Genomic DNA, 20,266 nt, shown 5'->3' on the forward strand with positions numbered 1-20,266 from the left:
TTTTTCTCTCTCGCGTGCGCGCTCTCTCTCTCTCTCTCTCTCTCTCTCTCTCTCTCTCTCCTTCTCTTCCCCTCCCCCCATTCCTCCCTCCCTCCCTCTCACCCTCTCTCCTTTCCTCTCTCTCTAAAAATCAATGGAAAAATATCCTTGGGTGAGGATTAATAATAAATAAAGAAAGAAAGAAAGACCTCGGAGATGTAAATGATGGTATTTTCTACAGCAGGAAAAAACAAGGTGGTAAAACATGGGGCTTTGGAGTCTGCATAGTGGTTGCCTAACATTGGAGATGGTATTCTTCTTTGGGTGTTAGTAGAAAATGCAGACTGGCAAACCAGCACCCACTTTTCTGAGAATAAAATGATAATCAGTAAACGTGTTCTTTCTCCTCTACTGCATCACCCTTAGTAAACTGACCCAAGTCTGAGGGCTCTTTTGTTTCTGAGAAGGATACACACAGAGAGGAGCTCTGCAGAGGTGGCCAAGCTGAGGGAGACACCGTCCCAAGATCAGTCCTATGGAGCCATTCCATTGCTCCTCTAAACGCCATAATGGAAAGAGAAAGGACGCTTTTGTTAAGCTTCATACAGCATGTTCTGGACCATTCACAGCGCCCTACCTTTCACTTCTGATTCAAACACGGGTCATTAGTTTCCAATTTTATAATCACCTTAAAATGGGTTTTGTTTTTATTTGGTGTGAAATGTAAATTTTTGAGAAATTCAACATAATGCATTTATTTGGAATCACTACACTGTTTTCTCAATACACGCTGGGTTCAGTATCAAAACATTGAAGACACTGGGGACACTCCTCATATTTTGTACAATCTTGGCATGTTTCTTGAGCACAACTCATCCCCTGCCAAAATAAGAGCATGCAAATCCCTTGGAGAAAAATCTAATTACTTCCACACTCTAAATTTTAAAAACTACTCATGGACTAAAGGATTCTAGTTTACTGATTAAGGTAAAAAGTAGAATGCTGGGTATTCCAGAGTTTAAATCACTTTTGTTTTTATGTTTGGGCCCATTTTAGGCTCCATTTCACCTTATTGTCTCATACTCCAATTATGAATATTATATGCCAGTCTCCACATAGCAAGTATATTAACTACAGACTAAATAAAACACAAAGGCGTGCAGTGCAGAGATGGAAGGAGGCAGCACCTGAGGGCGTTACTCTTCCTATGGGAAATAGGAGGAGAATGGAACGAAATGTTCCAACCTGGATGCGCACTTAAGGGTCTTGAAAACCCACACCTCAGGTTCTAGAAAGCACATAGAACTTTGGGATCTTGTCTGTCGACACCTGTGATAACCGTTCTCTATTCGCAAAAAGTAACCTCGTCATCCCTCTTCCTCACAAGGTTCCTTTCAGGATTAGTTCCTATTATTAAATATAATCGGCACAGATTTCCCATAATAATTATTTTCCACTTTTTTATTTATAAGGGTCATTTTAATAAAATGTCCTCCAATGGTTTTATCTTACTCTGTCATGTAAGAAATGCCCTAAAAATTGCAATCTATCTCATTATAAAGCACTTTGAAGAAGCATGCATAGGTGAGCATTTCATATGACCAAAAGAAAGCCTGTGTGATACTGCACAGTGTCCACAGGCAATGGTGGCAGCTGGACTCATTAGTCAAGCCTTTGGAAATGGGGCTGGTACTAGGTTCATACCCTCAGAGCCCCTGGCCAGCAACTACAGGAACCAACCAGCACAGTGAGGGGTGTGTAGCTTCCAGCCTGTGCATAAGTAGACCATAATCACATGTTCTGTCAAGAGTGACATTTTAATGCCCCGCTTTCCTCTCAACTCTTCTCATAATTCATGGGGTTTCTTTAATGTTTTCTTAGTTTCATCCACTGTCTAATCACCCAAGCCTATTTGCAGAGTGACTCAAATATACAAACTCACACAACAAAAACAACCAAATACAACATCGAGCTACCACTGAACTACTTTCTAGAGAGGGTTATGTGAATAAACAGATGGAGACAAAAAAGAAAGAGGAAAATAACAGCTATAGGCCCCTGCCTGGGACGGCACGTGGAAGATGCTGGACTTGGCGTGTGGTGGGTGTAAGCATGTGACTTCACGTATATGAGCCATAGTCACCTTGTCCTTAGACTCAGGGCACAGAAGGCCCTCTCATGGGGATATTTGAGCATGAAGTGAGATGAGGACCACAGTGCCTAGTCCGTTAATAAGCATTTATTGAATTAATAAAATTATCCGATCATAGTGTGGGAGTAGTTGAGAAACCTCCATGACAAGTCTTTATCTTTCCTTTGGAAGAGCTCTAAGTGGAAACAAAATGAGCTCTAATTATTCTCTTTATTGCATAATTAATATGAGGAGAAGAAATGTGGTTTTAAAAATTCCAACTAAAGCGCCAATACTTTCTTCTTTCATAACTTCCTCCTTCCCTCCCCTAACTGGAGCTCAGTCACTGGGCTGGAAGGGACACTCGTATGGAGGAAAAGAGAAAAAAGTTTTAGGCGTCCTATTTTTCCTCCCCTTATTCCATCACTTAAATCACCTGAAACATAAATATAATTCAGAGCATTTGCTTAGATATATTTACTTTCTTATTTTCCTTTTTCTCTTTTCGTTCAGTCAATTTACTAATGAAGATGATGAAAGTCAGAAATTCCTGACAAATGGATTTTTGGGGAAAAAGAAGCTGGCAGATTATGATGATGAACATGTAAGTGAATCTCTGCTTTCAGGCAATAAACAGGACTTGAGGGTGTCTGATCTACCCAGGTCTCTGTGGGAAAACAGTGTGACTGAAATTTTCCAAGCCTTGATCAGCACATTCTCTGTTTATTCAGGCCCTTACTGGAATAAGGGCTTGTTTTTCCTGTTCGCCATATGGCTACATAAATCATTTATGAAATTTATTTGTTTTTTGGAGAAATCATTCTAACCCAAATGCAATCGGCAATCATACATGTTTTCCCTTCTTTGTGATACTCAACCTGTATTTTTTTTTTTTAACCGAGATCCTTGCTAGAGCTAAGCACTGAATTCCATTGACAATTACATGCTTTTATTGAAGTTGAGTCAATAAAAAAGCTTTTATTCACTGTGATGTTATCTTAGTCTTTAAGCTCAGACTATAATCTCCTCCAGTAAAGATAATGTGAAAATAAGAATAATCCCCAACTGGCTCATTCTCTGGGAGTTATTTGCTGATAATGTGTCCCCTTTTCTTCAAGCATCCTGGAAACACCTCGTTTGGAATGTCTTCATTTAACCTGAGTAATGCCATCATGGGCAGTGGAATCTTGGGCCTGTCCTATGCCATGGCCAACACAGGGATCATACTGTTTGTGTAAGTGAACGGACATGTCCACATCTGGTGTGAAGCCCATATATACCTGGTGTTCTTTTAATTAACCATCTGAAGTTTGATCTTTGTGAACAGAAATAATTTGAGACCATAGCATATTCCTCTTGCTTTTAGATAAAACAGCAACCTGAGGGAGAATCAGAGTAGTCAAATCATAGTACGTGTTCAACCAACTGTCCCTAGTCAAATGGCAGAAACTGTATGCTCTCAACCAACCACAGTGATGGAGAAGCCGCCCACCACAGCCTATAGGACCATTAAAAAAAACTAATTCATTATTTAGTGGATGCTTAAAATAATTTGGTGTTTAGTAGTCAAGAGATTTTCCTCAGAAGCAAAGCTGACTTTATAACACTTTTGGGAAAAAGACCCACTTTAAACCAGGGCCCTGCATACCCTGGTTCTATGTCACACCTCATCTCTCATGTCCCTGGGCACCAGATATACTGGGCACACTAGCCTTTTCTCCATTCTGTGAAGGCGCCATGTTTCCTCTTACCACAGGGCCTTTGCACATGCTCTTGGAAATCCTCTTTCCTTTTCATGTAGTAACTCCTGATATCTCAGCTCAGCCTCACATCTGTGCTGCCTTCCCTGACCTCCATGACTGGGACAAACCACCTTTCCAACTTTATTATGCACTTACTCACCATTTTTAATGTTTCAGTATAGTTGTGTGACTTATTTGATAAATGTATATCTCCCTTGCTACACTGTAACCTCCAGAGAGTAGAGTCCAGGTCTGATTTTACTCATCACATGTTTGAATCCCCAAGACCTAGTACAGACTTGGCACAGGGAATATTTGTGGAGCGGCCCAAGTTTATTCCTAAACCTATGCACTGTAATCTAATGTGGTCAAAAGCTGCCTGAGATTAGTAACGTCGCACAGCTGACCTGGAGGGAGGATACCGCATTGTCAGTGACAGACAGCCACAGGTGCTTGTGTGCATTACGTCCTGCCTGGTATTTTCCAAGACACAGTTGGCAGCACTGGACTTCTTCACAGGAATCAAGTCTGATATTAGTCAGGCATCAGTGTGAATGCAGATCACAATCTCTAATGCAATGCTAGAGCATTAAATAACTGTCTAAGAATGCAATATTTATATTACAAATATATGCTATTTATGTTCTGAACATCACTTATGATTAGATAATCACACAGCTATTTGAGGGCTAAGGATCAAGCAGGACTATAAATATTTATATTGAGTTAGTGCTTTCATTGAAGTGTTTTAGCTATAAGATTTTTTAGCTGAATGGGTTTTTATATCAGCTTTACTTTTATAAGCCATGTTTGAAATAAACTCATTTTTTAAATTCTCTGAATCTTCCTAGCTAGAGATGTATTCACATATGTAGCTGCATATATAATGTCTTCTCATTAATTACACATACGATCAATAATTAGGAAGTTAGCATAGATCACTGGTGAACAGAAAAACTAAACATTTTCCCCAATGCTAGAGCCACAGGTCATTCCCAGTTTTAGAACCAAGGGCCTCACTTCAGGCTTACAAACATGTGGTAGGTTAATCTGGCCAGAGAAGCTAAATTGCTCTACATCGTGGGTATGTTTTATGTGTAAGCAGCTCCGGCTGGAGTCAGCTCTCACCCTTAATTCACAGCAAGTGACACCGCGTTTCATTGGTTTTACTCTGTTTGCCAAAGCAAGCTTGTGTTTAGAATACTGGGAATGTCCAGTATTTTTCCAAGTGACAAAATGATGTCATCTGAAATATGTAATTCTGTAAGAACAGGTAAGCTCACGAGGCATGCAGAACACATGAACAAGTCATTGATTAGTCAGTTCTGGCACAACAAAGTTAGAGTCATTATAAAATTAGTAACTTGTGGTCCAAATGTATAGTTGCAACACTGACTGCAGAGGGAGTTACCAAAGGACATGATCAACTGTGGGAAAATGTTTAGTGTGCTCCCTTCATGTGAAAACAAAGAATGTGATTTTTTTTTTAAATGTCAGGCAACATTTAATATTGCTCTTTAAGTTATTACATAAATGCCTGTATTCTTGTTTTTCAAGTCTTGTTTTTGGAGAGACACTGATAACTATCTAGATAAAGAAATCATATATGCATGCAGACATGTGGAGGGTCCTGAACCAGAAATGATTTTTGTTTTAATACAAGACGGAATTTCCCTGCACCCTACACTTACCTTTCTGTTTCTCTATTGCCTGACTCTCTCGTTCACCACTTGACCCCTAATGTGCTGGGATAGTAGTAATGGAGCTCAGACTCTGCTCGCTTCGGCTTTTCTATTTCTAGGTTTTAGAATAAGGTTTAGCGAGACTACTGAATAGCCCTATGTATGTAGGTACAATTATCATGCAAGTATGTATACAGACCCATGTGCTGAGTAAGCAGATATGGTATTTGCTAATTTTGCTCTACATTTAGCACCTAAGTTATGAACCAGATTTTACTACTGGGTAACACACACACACACAAAAGAGAGAGATATTAGGAACTTCAGGTAGTAGGTTTTGGTGCATAAGTAATAGCACATTCCAGCTCTGTAACATTAAAGAGTATGAGTGGAGTTCTGAAAAGAATTTCTCAGCTTCCCCCAAATCCATACTTTTGGAAAGTTAGTGATTGAAAAGACCAATGTGATAATTTATTGTAACATCTGTTATTATGTATTACAGAAACTTATTTCTATTCTCTGTTCCCCTCACAGAATCATGCTGCTTACTGTGGCAATATTATCACTCTATTCAGTTCACCTTTTATTAAAGACTTCAAAGGAAGGAGGTATGCTACCCATTAAGTCCAAATGTCCTATTTTGATTCTCTTTAAAGGGTATTTCAGTCTATAGCTCCATAACTACAGGATGATTTTGGTCAGTTTCACATTTTATTTTCTTCTGAGTCCAATGACATGGTCTCTTGATGATTTTAGTTATTTGAGCAACTGAAAGAAGTGAAAGTCAACTGGCTCAAGTTGAAGCCAAATAGATAAAAAGATTTTGGTGAATAATCCAAATAATAAGAGTTTCAACTTGCTGCATGGAGCTCACATGAATGAAGCCACTGCTTCTTGTGTAGGTAATATTTTAACATATTTTGCATTGGTTTTTGATATTGCAACTTTTGAGTTTATAATTTATATATGGTTCTTATTCATACATTTGAGGCTCCAGCATAGAATTATATTACAGAAATATTTTAGTCATTAAAACAATCTTTTTAACAAGGTTATTTTATCTTTGATTGTAGGGTCTTTGATTTATGAAAAGTTGGGGGAAAAGGCATTTGGATGGCCTGGGAAAATCGCAGCTTTTATTTCCATTACAATGCAGAACATTGGAGGTAAGGAGATATAGCCTTCAACAGGCTACTTAAGCTTTCTAAAGAATGTTTAATATATAAGAAAACTCTTACGCAATACATGAGCACTTTAAATACAGAAAAATAGCTGCTTTGTAGTTTTTAAATTTAAAAAAAAGTTTTAAAAATAGACTTGCTGTCCCTCTTTAATTAAAAATAACAATATGTAACAATGAAATACTACATAAAACCCTACCAATGACTTTTAGAATTAAAATATAGAGTAAAACCTTCCTTGAAATCTGGGTGTCAGCCTAAGTTTTCACTCTCTCCCTAACCCTGAACATCCAATCAAATACCAACTGGCTCCTGTTCATGTTATCTTTTACCGACCTCTTCAATCTGTCCTCTCATTCTGTTCTCACCACTACAGTGATCACCTGAACTTGAATTTCTCCTGCTCCTATCTCTAATTCATCCTACAGATTAGCTTTCTCAAATCAAATCTATTCTTGCTTCTACTGTGCATAAAATTCTTCCTTATTATTTTCAAGGTAAAATTTAAACTCTTTGGCCTGGTATGTAAGGGCCTTCATCATCTTTCCTCCATCTACCTTTCTGATACCTTTCCTAACAACCCCCTCAAATCTATCATCTATCTATCTATCTATCTATCTATCATCTCACCTATCTCTCTACTATGTGTCCTGTGTCATCTCATAACAAATTATATTCAGTTCCCCTATTCTTGTAGTTCTCCACCTTAACAAACACAATTACACAGATTTTCTCTCTCTCTCTCTCTGTTTCTCTCCCCTCCCACAACCCACCACTTCTCTCGGCTTTTAGGAACTAGTGTTCCCTACTTCCTCTGGGCTCCCTTAGACCTCTTTGTAGGTATCTTGTCTGTTACTATTTTTAAAGGGTACTTAAAACCCTTGCATGGATGGAAGGCTTTTGGATTCAGATGCACCTCAGTTTGAGTCCATTTCTGTCACTATCTGTGACCTTGGGAAAGTCACGTTGCTCCTTTGAGTCTAATTTCCCATCTATGAAAGTGGGAGTAATGTTCCATCCTCACAAGGTCGCTGCAAGGATGAAATAAGACAACATATGGCACATGCTTCCTTCTGCCCTGGCTCTCGGATCCGACGTCCATGTCTCTGGAGCCCTTCTGATTATTTTTTAAATGGGCATTTTTATAATTATAGGACAAATAAGTGCTAACTGTGAACAACTAAAACATTACTTAAAAATATAGATGACAAAGAAATGTTTATATAAGTCACTCTTAGAAATAACAACTTAAGGTTTTTCTCTGCCAAACTTAATAAATATATTTTTTCTGTTAAAATTGGATCTTCTTTTAGACTGATTTGCAGTTTGCTTTTTGAAATTTAACAATATGCCCTGACTGTATCCACGCGTGGTCCTTTTTAATGGCTTTGGCATTTTTCGTCGTGCCAGCGTAGCATAATTGGCTTACTGAATCCCTTACTGATAGACAGCTGGATTGTTTCCCATTTTTCACTCTTACAGACGATGCTGCAGTAAATAAACTCGCACAGAGATCTTGCAAATAGGTAACCCTTTTTGACAAATAAAATCACTGGAATTATCTAGGATTTCTGGAATGCAGCAATTCTTTTAATAACCTTATCTAACTATATCTGCTCCTGATGATGGATAGTTGTTAAGCAGACAAAATCCAGGCATATATGGATTTATATTTGTTTCTTCTCGTGTTTTTATATGTTAAGACTACAATCTTGGGCAGAATTTGGCAGTATTGACAGGATTGCTTCATTCATTTTACTGGTTTGGGGCCATAAGCATGTCAGCCCCCATCCTCCACCAAATAGACTGCTCTACATTTGGTTCAAATTTTCAGCCTTATCAAGATTTAAAGTTTCAAGTATTTCATAGGATTATCTACAGTTGATCTATTTTGTTTGGACAACTGAAATGACCATACACATATTTAGCCCTGACTACAACAGGCTAAGTGGCAATAGCACCGTCTATTATTCAAAGTATAGCTACTATTATGCTTCTAAATAATGGCATAAACTATAAAGTGGTGTCTCGATGAAGCCACACACATGACAAGAAGTGTGGCTTTAAGGTAGAAAAATAAAATTTTATATATAGTTCCTAAAAATGCTCTCACTTTGGTTACTCTACTGGGTGAGTGGTTATTTTGCCCTAAGGGGAATCACTTGTATTTCTGTATTTAGCAACTCCACATTTAGAACGTTTAATTTCCTCAGTCCCCTGAAAATTAACATTTACCATGGATGTTTCAACATTGGCAGAATCATGTTGACATTACCCAGACAGGTCGGGATCATTCTGAATTTTTGAAGACCAAACACATTAACAGTGGTAACGTCACTGAAAGTCAGCGATAATAGCTCTCTAAAATTGAATGGTACCGCACGAAGCCAGTTAATCAGAAATATCTCATCTGTTTACTCTCTGTAAGATTTTGCTTTAGCCAAGCTTTGTAAAGATTAACCAGATAGTGTTTGCAGAAGATACAGCAGGTATTGTAAGAATCACTTCACTCCATAATAGATGAGGAGCACTGGCTTGAAAGTAGGGAACGTGGATTTGGGATGAGGTCTGTCATGTTCAAGCTGCATGATCTTGGACATGCCATGGAAGTCCTCTGCCCTCAGCTGAGGATTGAAGATAATAATGTACCTCTTGCTGTTTAGATGAGTGATGTGCAGAACTAAAAGTATCGGGGATTATTATCACCGTTATTACTTCCATTTGAGGTGAAGGAAACGTCTGTAATATTCATTAGTTTAATGTTAATAGTTCAACTTACAACTTAGTATCTGCTTTAAAATGTGTTAGCAAAAATTTGCCAGAAGGATGTAGCATTCAGCTGAATTCTACATTCAGTTTCAATGTAAAACCTGCCAGTTTATTTTTAATTGAGACTTTTGATGGTGTATCAAATAACAAATCACTGAGTGGATGGAACTGAGAAAGGGATGTTGCATAAATCCCTACAGTTGTAGGCAAAATTATATAGTATGCTTATATACACATATACTGAACGTTTTTCCAGGGATTGGGTTTATAGATTTCATCTGGTTTTTAGAAGAGTGCATGATCACACGTCTATCACTTATCTAAATGCTCAAGAAATGTGGTCACTTCGTATAATTTCTTATTTGGCCAAAGGAAGGCCAGGATGCAGAGGAGGAAAAATTTCATTGACCACGGGAGGAGGAGCTATCCACTCCTGTATTCTTTTATCAGTCAAGTATGACACCAGATTAGACAGTGGTCTGAGATTTGTTGTGCCCCTCAGGGAGATACAGAGGACTAGACTGCACCCACCTGGAGAGAGCTAGAGGGACATGTAGTCTACCCTGGTGCACCCTGGCCTTTTGTTGCCAGGCCCTTCCTCGAGTTATAGACACTAAGACAAGATCACCCAGCACAGTCATTAATGACTTAAAACTAATGAGGGGAAAACATTCAAAGTGTAGCTTCACTGAAAACCTCAGAGCAGGATTGAACACAGAATCGTTATTGATAGTGTTAGCGAAGTTCCAGACGCAAGAACCAGAGGGCCAAATGGCTATTTTTGGAAAGAACTTGGAAGCAGTACAGAATACACAGTGGGGAACTTTCCTTGCCATTTGGGGGACTAAATGTGCACTTTACTGGGAAGAATGTGTATCTCAAAAGCAAGGACTTCTCACAAGTTACCCATGACTTTAACGCTGTTCACTCTACTAAGCTGTCATGCTTTTCATTTTAGCAATGTCAAGCTACCTCTTTATCATTAAATACGAACTACCTGAAGTAATCAAAGCATTCATGGGACTTGAAGAAAATACTGGGTAGGTCTTATGTTCTCTCTGTAATAGCAAGTGACTCATTCTAGTTGGTCTTTTCCAATCCCAATATTCTGGTCTGTCTTTCTCTTCTAGAGAATGGTACCTCAATGGCAACTACCTCGTCATATTTGTGTCTGTTGGAATCATTCTCCCACTTTCTCTACTTAAAAATTTAGGTAAAGTTGTTTTTTATTTTTATTTTTGTTTTGTATTTATAATAAGCTGATTGTAGATGCCATATTCATCTTCCAGAATTTCTCTGCTAACTCCTAGGTTACCTTGGTTATACCAGTGGATTTTCTCTTACCTGCATGGTGTTTTTTGTCAGTGTGGTAAGTGATTTATCGACATGATTCTTATAGCATGAGATGCATTTAGTGCCTGAATTAGTGTTCTTTTTTGTTGTTGTTCAAGCACCTCACTAGCATGAAATAGTTCTTGCATCACAAACAATTTTTTTTTTGTATTCTAATTTGGAATGAGAAAAGAACAGTCATGAGTTTAAATATAGTTGAATTAGAATGTCAAGACCATTGCTAATAGTATGTTTTAGGCACACAATATATATTTGGACCAAAAGAATACTTCAAGTGGGAACATGACAATAACCTAGTATTTAGAAGGTGGCAGAAGAAGATGAATCCTAGAAGAGAAATGAGTAGGCTACCGAATTAGCCATAGCCGCATGAATTAGCCATTTTCTCTTAATCATTCTACCTATGAAGAGAGGGCAACCACAGTGGGATTAAAGAAGAAATCCCTCTCCTCACCTGTCCCCAGTCCCCACCAAAAAGGAATTTCTTGTAATATCATGGGTGCCAGATTTTATACAGCATTTCTCCAAAGAGATAAAGGAGAAGAAGGGAGTTTTTAATAACCCATATTATTATTAGTTTGAAAAAATAAAAGACATGAGGCAGAGCAAGGAAATGATCAACTTTCTAATGGAAGAGTATGAATGAAGCTTAGGATGGATTCATGCAGAATACTGTCTTGTTGACTTTAAGAGGTAGGGCTTCCAATTATAGTTCTAGCTCTTTCCTAGGACAGAGGCTAGAGAGAGGGTGTCTCCATTGTCCATTAGTCTAAAAGGAATCATCAGCAGAGGCCCCTCACCTTCATCCCATAAGGCACACATACAGATTTCCATATCATTGTGTTCAAAAGGCTAATGCTGTTGTTTTTTATGATTGGGTCTAGGTGATTTATAAGAAATTCCAAATACCCTGCCCTCTGCCCAATCTGGATCACAATGTTGGAAATCTGACATGCAACAATACATTTCCAATGCACGTGGTAATGTTACCCAACGACTCTGAGAGCAGTGGTGTGAACTTCATGATGGATTACACCCACCAGAATCCTGCAGGGCTCGATGACAACCCGGCCAAGGACTCTCTGCATGGCAGCGGTGTAGAGTATGAAGCACACAGTGATGACAAGTGTCAACCCAAATACTTTGTATTCAACTCCCGGGTAAGTGCGAGGCCTGGGTCTCTAATGGGCCTAGTAGTGTGGCCTCTGAGCGTTCATTTCATAAGCTGAGGTGGCCTGGGATTGCCATCGTGTTGGAATGCTAAACATGTGGTGTTGTCTTTGTTTTTCAGACGGCCTATGCAATTCCTATCCTAGCATTTGCTTTTGTTTGCCATCCTGAGGTCCTTCCCATCTACAGTGAACTTAAAGAGTAAGGCAGCCATCATTTTAGCATTCTAATTTGCTTTGAAAATGGGCTCATATGTTCCAAGGTGCTTTCTTCAGTAGCATGGTTCATAGCTTTCTCTTCAGAGAATTTGTGCTGTAACTACTCTTCAGTAATGTGCTTTAACCAGAAAGGTGTGAGTCAGACCCCTCACCGCACTACCTTCTCGACGTCCATCTCTTTTATTCCTCCACCCTAATGGTCCAGGGGAGGGCCCAGGGAAAGGGAGAAGCCAGTGGCTGTAAGGATTTTGGCAGACATGGAGAATTCAAATTTTAATTTTGGCGGAAAGAAGTGATGTCACTTGAACTGGAAACTACCACACTCATAAAGATAAAAAATTATGGTGAGGGTGACCTTACTAGGCCACTGAGGTCTCCTGTAGTTAGTCCCTAACCCTTGTCTAAAAGAATTGACCACAGAGATGTGCCAATATCTGACCTCCATTGTCTTACCTGTACAATGGAGACACTGGCTAGACAATCTTGTTTCTTCCAGCTGATATTCTATGTCATTAATACTCTTTGCCCTTTGAGGTTGTTGCATCCACTTGAGGATGAGTTGGGTCTGAGCCCACTACAATAGCAGCTTCCCACTTTGGCCATAAGGGATAATGTCATATAATAAGTTCAACTTCTTTAACACACACATGAACAATCTCAGTATTCATTTTCACTAAGTAGCAATAACTTTCCCCATAAATTCTGATTTATTTCATAAAATTTTTTTGGAATTTTAAATTATTTTTATGTCTTGGAAAATCACATGTAGCAGTTACTCTAGAGACCTGGCAATAGACTTCAAGCCACTGTGTGCCTTCCTGGTTTCTAGAAGCAGTCCAGGTAACAATATCAAGTATCCTGGTAATAATAGAACTCCTAGAGGTAGGGTTTTGCTGATTCACGCAGGTACTTGTCCTCATTAAACCCACTCCACTATGAAACATTAAGGCTTTCATGTTAATTACATTGTTAAATACTCAGTAGACAAGCTTACTTGTCAACAGGAAATAAACTTGTCCTCTTTTAGGAAGGTAGTTGTTTCTAAGACTGAAGGAGTAATGTTTTAGAAAAATGGAAACAAATCCTTTATAAGACAAATTTAAATAAGCTATGCTTTTGCATCAGGAATGAGGTTTTATAATGACATCCATCCTTTCATGATTTTCTTATTTTCATTTTAAAAAGTGACCTGTTCGTAAATTTAAAGAAACAAAACTCAGTGTTCATTTTATTTCCAGTCGGTCCCGGAGGAAGATGCAGTCAGTGTCAAATATTTCCATCACGGGGATGCTCATCATGTACCTGCTTGCTGCCCTCTTTGGTTATCTAACATTTTATGGTAGGTCACTCTGTCAAAGTCATTCTCTGTGCAAATCCTGGCTGAACTGATCATTAACCCCAGTAGCTATCATTCTTCTAGTTACCCTCTTAAGCAGCATGAATTGTAGATACAAGTACATGGTTAACATGCTCTCTTAATCATGTCACTTGACCCAAGAAAATAGGACCTGAACCAGCTTGGCTAACAAATTACAACAATTTGTAAATTCACACGTTTTAAAAAATATATTTTATTGATTTTTTACAGAGAGGAAGAGAGAGGAATAGAGTTAGAACCATCGATGAGAGAGAAACATAGATCAGCTGCCTCCTGCACACCCCCCACTGGGGATGTGCCCGCAACCAAGGTACATGCCCTTGACCGGAATTGAACCCGGGACCCTTGAGTTTGCAGGCCGACACTCTATCCACTGAGCCAAACTGGTTAGGGCCATACTTTTTTTTAATTCCTCAAATTTAAGTATTTTCCTTCTGGGATAGGTGGTATTTCTTTGGCTTGACTCCCTAGTCCATCTCAGGCTAGAAGCAATGAGAGTGAATCCAATTGCATGTTGTAAAGCTCTCTTGGTTGAAAACTATCTACCAAGCAAATGGCAGAAAAAGTACAACATTCTAGAGTTAGAACCTGTTTTTTATTTACCAGTTAAGTCAAATCTGAGTGCTTGGAGCATTAGGCAACATTTTTTGCTCATCCTATTATATTCTGTCATCATGAATGGTTTCCTAAAGAAAGAAAAGTACATGTCAGAATTCCCTTCAATCTGGGAATGTACTATCAAAACAAAATGTGACACGGCCCCATTAGATTATGTGTGCCTAAAACACTTCCTCTATGGCATCCTAACAGGACACAAAAGGAGTAGGATTGTCATTCCCTTCTCCAAAGCATGGCCCTACAGACAAATTTCAGGGAGTCAAACATTGGCCTGCTAGTATTTGTTCACACTAATCATAAATATACTTTTTGTATAAACTTAACTTTTTGCATTTTTCTGAGTGACTTGGTAAATTAAATTGTTTGCAAGACAAGTTGAGGGGAAAGACTGGGTGAGGGAAAGCACCATTTGATTGACTTTTATTCTATTTGACCAATATTTGGCTATTAACCAAGTACTTGCTTTAGAGTGGGCATTAAGTCCTTGCTGGCTGTGAGTTAATGAAAGTTCGGTCAATACCACTGAAGATATTTTTTTATCCTCTTTGTCTGATTTTGAGGGGAGTAATGGGACAAACAGACTGCATCTGATTCTATTAGCACCTCCTTGTCATTTGTGCTTGAAATTCTAAATGACTGTGTTTTCCAGGAGGGCAGCATCTTAGTCTTAGCACAATATTCATTGAGAGACCCTGTAAAACTCATACTAACTCATCCTTGCATGTTACTTATATTGACTCTGAGTTTCATAAGGCAAGCAAAACTTGAAAAGTCCAAATGTATGAGTATCCGCTTTGTCATGGAGTCATAATCGTTGAGCTTGAAGAAATGTTGTAGATCAATGGTACTAGGGCTTCCATACTGGGTTAGGAGAAGCTGCCTCAGGCTGACTGGGCAGGTGCGGGTAGAGGGGGTGGTGGTGACAGGATGTGAGGGACAACTGGTGGTGCGTGGGCCTTTCATGACCTTGAACCAGGGCACCTCAGTCTATCATCTGTTTTGTGATGCTTCAGAGGAGCAGAGATAGATACATCACCATGCATAATAGCCTCTGCAACGTATAAGCTTCAGGGCCCCTTTGGTCGATGGTCACACAGCTAATAAGCTCAGAGACATGGTGAAAACAGAAGTGTCTGGATTCGCCGACATGAGTTGTTTCTACTGTACTATGTTCCCTCTGTAGAATGTTGCCAGAGGTAACCAAATGGACTCTTTCTATTCTTCCTCTTTGTAGGAGAAGTTGAAGATGAATTGCTTCATGCTTACATCAAAGTGTACACATTCGACACCCCTCTCCTCATGGTACGCCTGGCGGTCCTTGTGGCAGTCACACTAACGGTGCCCATCGTCCTGTTCCCAGTAAGTACATGGAGCTTTGAGGAAAGAATCCTGCTTGACTCTGTAGATTAGTACATATGTTCTGACTTGATATGGGCTTAATTATAACGTGAGTTTGCAATTGCAATGCCCAAGGAATATTATTATTTTTATACAGCATTTTGGAGCCACTTAAAATTGACTATAGAGCAAGTATTTTTAGATGTTAGGTATTTTTAAAGTGTAGGGGGGAAAAATTATGAAATTTATTTTTATTTCTTTTCCAGCCTTATGGAGGCTGAAATTTATTTTTAAATTTAAAATCAAAAAACAGATCTTGAACGTCTATCTTGCGCATTAGTAGAAATGAGTAGGAGTTCATATAACTTCTGACACTTGAAAGCCAAAACCACAATAACTTTCAACTCATATTACATTTCACCACAGTTTTGAAGGTATTTCATCCCCTCACCCCAGTTTATTGTGCCACAGTAACATCCAAAAGTCGTATTATTTAACCTAATTCCTTGAAGACTAATTAAAAGGGGGTCATGTGAAGTAAATGGCATCCTAAAACCAAATTTTTGGGAAAAGTTACGTTATCCATCATATATCTCTTCTACTGCCCCCCAGGCGGACACATGTCCTCATTGGCGTGCCCCTTCCTGGCATTTGCATTGGCGTCAGTTTTGCTGGGATCACAGAGCGGGGCTGGTTGTAGAGATTTGGGCTGCATGAGTTAAAACCACCACCTATGGATAAACATAGGTCTGTGCTCTCCTGCCAACTCTTCTCCTTTCATAAACACTGAATTTACTCATTCATTTTAGGGGGGGAAATAAGCGACACAGTAACTGGCAGTGTCCTGTACAGAATGTTCCATACAGGGCCACGCAGAGGAGAACTGCTCATGTAATGACTCTGTGGTCACTTTAAATGCAGTGTGTGTGCTGAAATATTTTTTGGCACATTCCTTTTTCATGAGTGCATGAAATCAGATCCTTATTGCTATGTTGGCTAATATTTACTGTTAAATAATGTCTTGCCTCTCATATATCTGAAAGTATTTCAAATGACATGTACACAGCTTTAGCCTAAAATCAGCTCCAACATGGATACAAGGCAGAAGACAGCTGTAGACAGAAAGTGTATTATAGGGTAGAATTTCTAAGCAAACCACATCACTGGGAAAAGAATATTGGGAGCCCTTCTTTTTATATGTAAGGATCACTAACTACATTTTGGTACACAGTAGGCACATCACTGTTGAATCGAAGCATTTTGTAAAAGAAATCTGGTATGTGCTTCTGTATTGCTTTATTCATAAACCCTGAATACAGTGCTTTAAGTCTTGGTGTCAGGGGATTAACAGACTTGGCTGTGGTCACACAGCTAATCCGTACCAGGTAAACTAATGCAGCACTCATAGCATGACAGTGATGGCTGGATCATGGCAATGGAAAGTAAAAGTCAGCTTTTCATATACTGGGGACCATTTCACCTCGACATTTATAATCCCAACATCCCCCTGGAAATTCTCCCTCTGTGTGATAGATACGGCACCACTGCCATCAGGAAGGGCAGCAGGTTGGAAATACCCCCCATTAGATGTCTGTTAGAACCAAAGTTGACCATTAGAAACAAATTTCAGAAAAATAACTGCTATCCTTCACTATTTATTTTCACTCAACCTTTGCATTTATGAAACACGGTGCCTGTAATTCTGTTTTGCCCGTACAAGGTTACACCGGGATGATCTGTACACTTGTCCACCTTTCTCCTGGCTGTAACCCCTGGAGGTTAGGGCATGACTAGCGTAGGACAATATCAGCAATGTTTTCCAAGGTAAACCGTCTTCAAATGAATCTGCCTTTTCCTGAGATGTACAAACTCCCTTTTCTAGCACAAGTGTTAGGCCAGTCCCCTGTGACATTTGTCAGCAATTCCAGTTTGGGTGAGGATCTGGGCTGAATAAACCCAGCTCTGTGGATATGATGGATGGGTCAGCCTGCTTGTCCCAGCCAAGAGTCACAAGGCGACACTCACTTCCTCCCAAGGTGACAGAGGATGTCGTTAGTGTTGTTTTTGTTTGTTTCTTACAATGTAGAGCCAGGATTTTCAGTGTGTCATATGCCAGGTCTCAGCATGTTCTCTTGGCAGGTTTCTATGTGTTAGCAAACTCTTGGCCAATAAGTAGTGTGTTTAGTTTGCCTCAATATCCCCATATAAATAATAGAACAAACAAGCAAATAAAACCTAATCTGGATTAAAATATGTCACTTTTAGGGGCTGGGTTTTTTGTTTTGGGGGTTTTTTTACTCTTTTTCTTTCAACATGTAACCGGGCTCTCTTTCTTACAAACCCAGGAAGATATGAGAATGGTTTTGTTCCTGTAAGATGGTTGGATGGTTTTTCCTTTGATTAATCCATTTATTATCTTTCTTTTCTCCAGTAAGATTAGTTTTTTCCTTCTTAGTCAAATGCACATAGTGAGAGCTTGCAATGTTTGTTGGGCAGATGAATAAATGAATGAATTAAGATGTGAACTTTTTCACTGGCAGCCCAACATTTCTCTTTCTTCGTAGTAGAAGGGAGATGATAGGGAGCAGGGGTGTCTGTTAGTCCTCCCCAAGGACTAAGAATGCATATTAGCTTATCCTTCCCTTTACATAGTACAATTCACACAACACCATGAAAAACAGAAAAGCAAATAATTCTAACAGGTTTATCAAGAACACAGAGACTCAAATTCCACCTGCCACACCTTACAAAAAAGAGGTCAAGTCCCAGACTCTCTAGCTATTTCTATTTCATTATATCATATTAAGTCATTCTTTTCATGTCTGTTGCCTTCAGATGTGTTTTTAAGTGTATGTAGAGGTAGGCATAGAAATATGGCAGATGTTGCTATGTAAACTGGAATAGAATCGTGATCCATAGGTATTGTCCTAAGCAATCCTACAAAGTGAAACTGTGATTTACTCCTAACCAATAGAATTCACTTTTTTTTCTTTTCTTTTTTTTTTTTTAGAATTTAGACCTAAGGCTCCCACTTTCTCCTCTCCCTCTGCATTTCTGACTTTCACGTTGGGTCCTACATTAGAACATAGCACCTCCTAAGTAAGGCTCCTTTTCAGAACACGCTCTCTGGAAATAACAAGTTTTCTCTAAAGCTCTGGAACTTTTCTGGAATCATTCAGAGTTGGAAGCTATGGCGGTTGCTGGGGACTTCCCCCACCCACAGCATCTGACCCACATCTCCAGGTTCTTATCAGCTTGTGTCTGTAGAGAAAAGGGCACTTAGATAAGGGGAACAGCAGGCAGTGCTTTGTGGGTAATAAGCCAGAGTGATCTCTATCCTGACATAGGTAAACAGAATTGCTGAGGATCTTTTGATCCCAGACTCACATCTCAAGGCTGCATTTTAACATGGAATGACTAGCAGGTTTCCTTCCATTCTTTTCCACCTCCCCCTACCATCACCAGCAGCCTGCTGACTCCTTGCTTGCCCTACCGCCCTCTTCAGGAATACACTGGCAGCTCTAAACATCTTCAGTTCCGTTTGGATTTTGTTATTCCTTATTCACCATGAGGAGCAAGCTTTCACCATTTACTCCAACCAGTGCTCATTATGCTAAACCTTCATCCTTCTGGGAGCCATATGACCTTAAGAAACCACTTATACTGTACATACAGGATTGCCTCTAACTCAGCTTATTCAGTTAAATGCGTTATTTTAACAAAGGACTAAAAAGCACTTAGATGTGACCTCTGCCTGGAAATAACCTGTATTCTAGTCGTTTATTCTATAAATGTAGCACTTCAGACAAATGAACCCTTCAGCACTATGTACGTACTATAGAAAGCTCATTTCAAGCCCACTGATGAGACCAGATTGGACAGCATTAAATAGGACATAATGTAGAATTTATAAGCTGCTGGGAAAACAAAATAAAGGCATTTGCTTTCCTCAGTCCTTTTCACAATGACTTTCATAATTTTTGCTAATCCAATTTTTAAAATCCGTTACAAAGTCGCTCTTAAACCATTTCCAGAGACTCTCTGGTTTGCCATTCTGGAAATGAAATTGCTTTTTAAACCTGAACAGATGGCTTTAATTTTGGTGGAGTGGTATGAAAGGAATGTCACATTAGAAACTGCAAGCAATTCAGTTCGAAGTTTTTGTCGTTCATACATGTGTTTCAAAATACTATATGTTACATTTTCTCTTTTAAGTAAATTCCCATCCCCATGCCATTAAGGGACTTCAGAAGTAAAATTTTAAAGTGCAAATCAATCCCAGCATTTCTAAAAATGTGATGTCCCAGCTGAAATGAAGTGCTCACTTATTGAAAAGCCAATAGACTAATTCCACAAAGTCAAAGTGTCTTCTAAGGGTCCAAAGATAAGAGTATTTCCAACTTCGTTAAGCTGTTCAGACATAACCGGCGCTCCCTCTGCTCCAAAGGCCCTTTTCATCCAGTTACATCAGTAACTTGAGCAGCTGCTGCCACAGGAGCCTCTCCTGACCCTTCACCTACTTATTTCAGTCACTAAAATAGGGCTGAAATCTGTCAAGAACCCTGAAGGGAGGGGGAAGATTTGTTCTGTTCCATTTAATTCAACATTTACTGAGTGCCTGCTGTGTGCAAGACTCTAAGCTAGAAACTCTGAGGAATGTTAACATTATTAGGTCCTGTTCTTTGTCTTTTGTGTATTTATCATCTA

The 20,266-nt window shown here is 39.1% G+C and overlaps 1 protein-coding gene across 2 annotated transcripts in view; it reads left to right on the plus strand.

Annotated features, from left to right (window-relative positions):
* SLC38A4 (solute carrier family 38 member 4) overlaps window positions 1-20,266 on the plus strand; it is a 63,607-nt gene that overhangs the window by 38,082 nt on the left and 5,259 nt on the right. For both annotated transcript variants that reach the window (XM_006755515.2, XM_006755516.2), the window contains 11 exons: window positions 2,624-2,714; window positions 3,229-3,344; window positions 6,069-6,142; window positions 6,608-6,700; window positions 10,443-10,524; window positions 10,615-10,697; window positions 10,795-10,853; window positions 11,722-11,997; window positions 12,129-12,208; window positions 13,464-13,564; window positions 15,456-15,580. In XM_006755515.2, coding sequence (XP_006755578.1) covers window positions 2,624-2,714; window positions 3,229-3,344; window positions 6,069-6,142; window positions 6,608-6,700; window positions 10,443-10,524; window positions 10,615-10,697; window positions 10,795-10,853; window positions 11,722-11,997; window positions 12,129-12,208; window positions 13,464-13,564; window positions 15,456-15,580 — 1,180 coding nt within the window. The remainder of the gene's footprint in view (window positions 1-2,623; window positions 2,715-3,228; window positions 3,345-6,068; window positions 6,143-6,607; window positions 6,701-10,442; window positions 10,525-10,614; window positions 10,698-10,794; window positions 10,854-11,721; window positions 11,998-12,128; window positions 12,209-13,463; window positions 13,565-15,455; window positions 15,581-20,266) is intronic.

This window comes from Myotis davidii, unplaced genomic scaffold (genome assembly GCF_000327345.1).
Source record: "Myotis davidii unplaced genomic scaffold, ASM32734v1 scaffold290, whole genome shotgun sequence".
Classification (NCBI taxonomy): Eukaryota; Metazoa; Chordata; class Mammalia; order Chiroptera; family Vespertilionidae; genus Myotis; species Myotis davidii.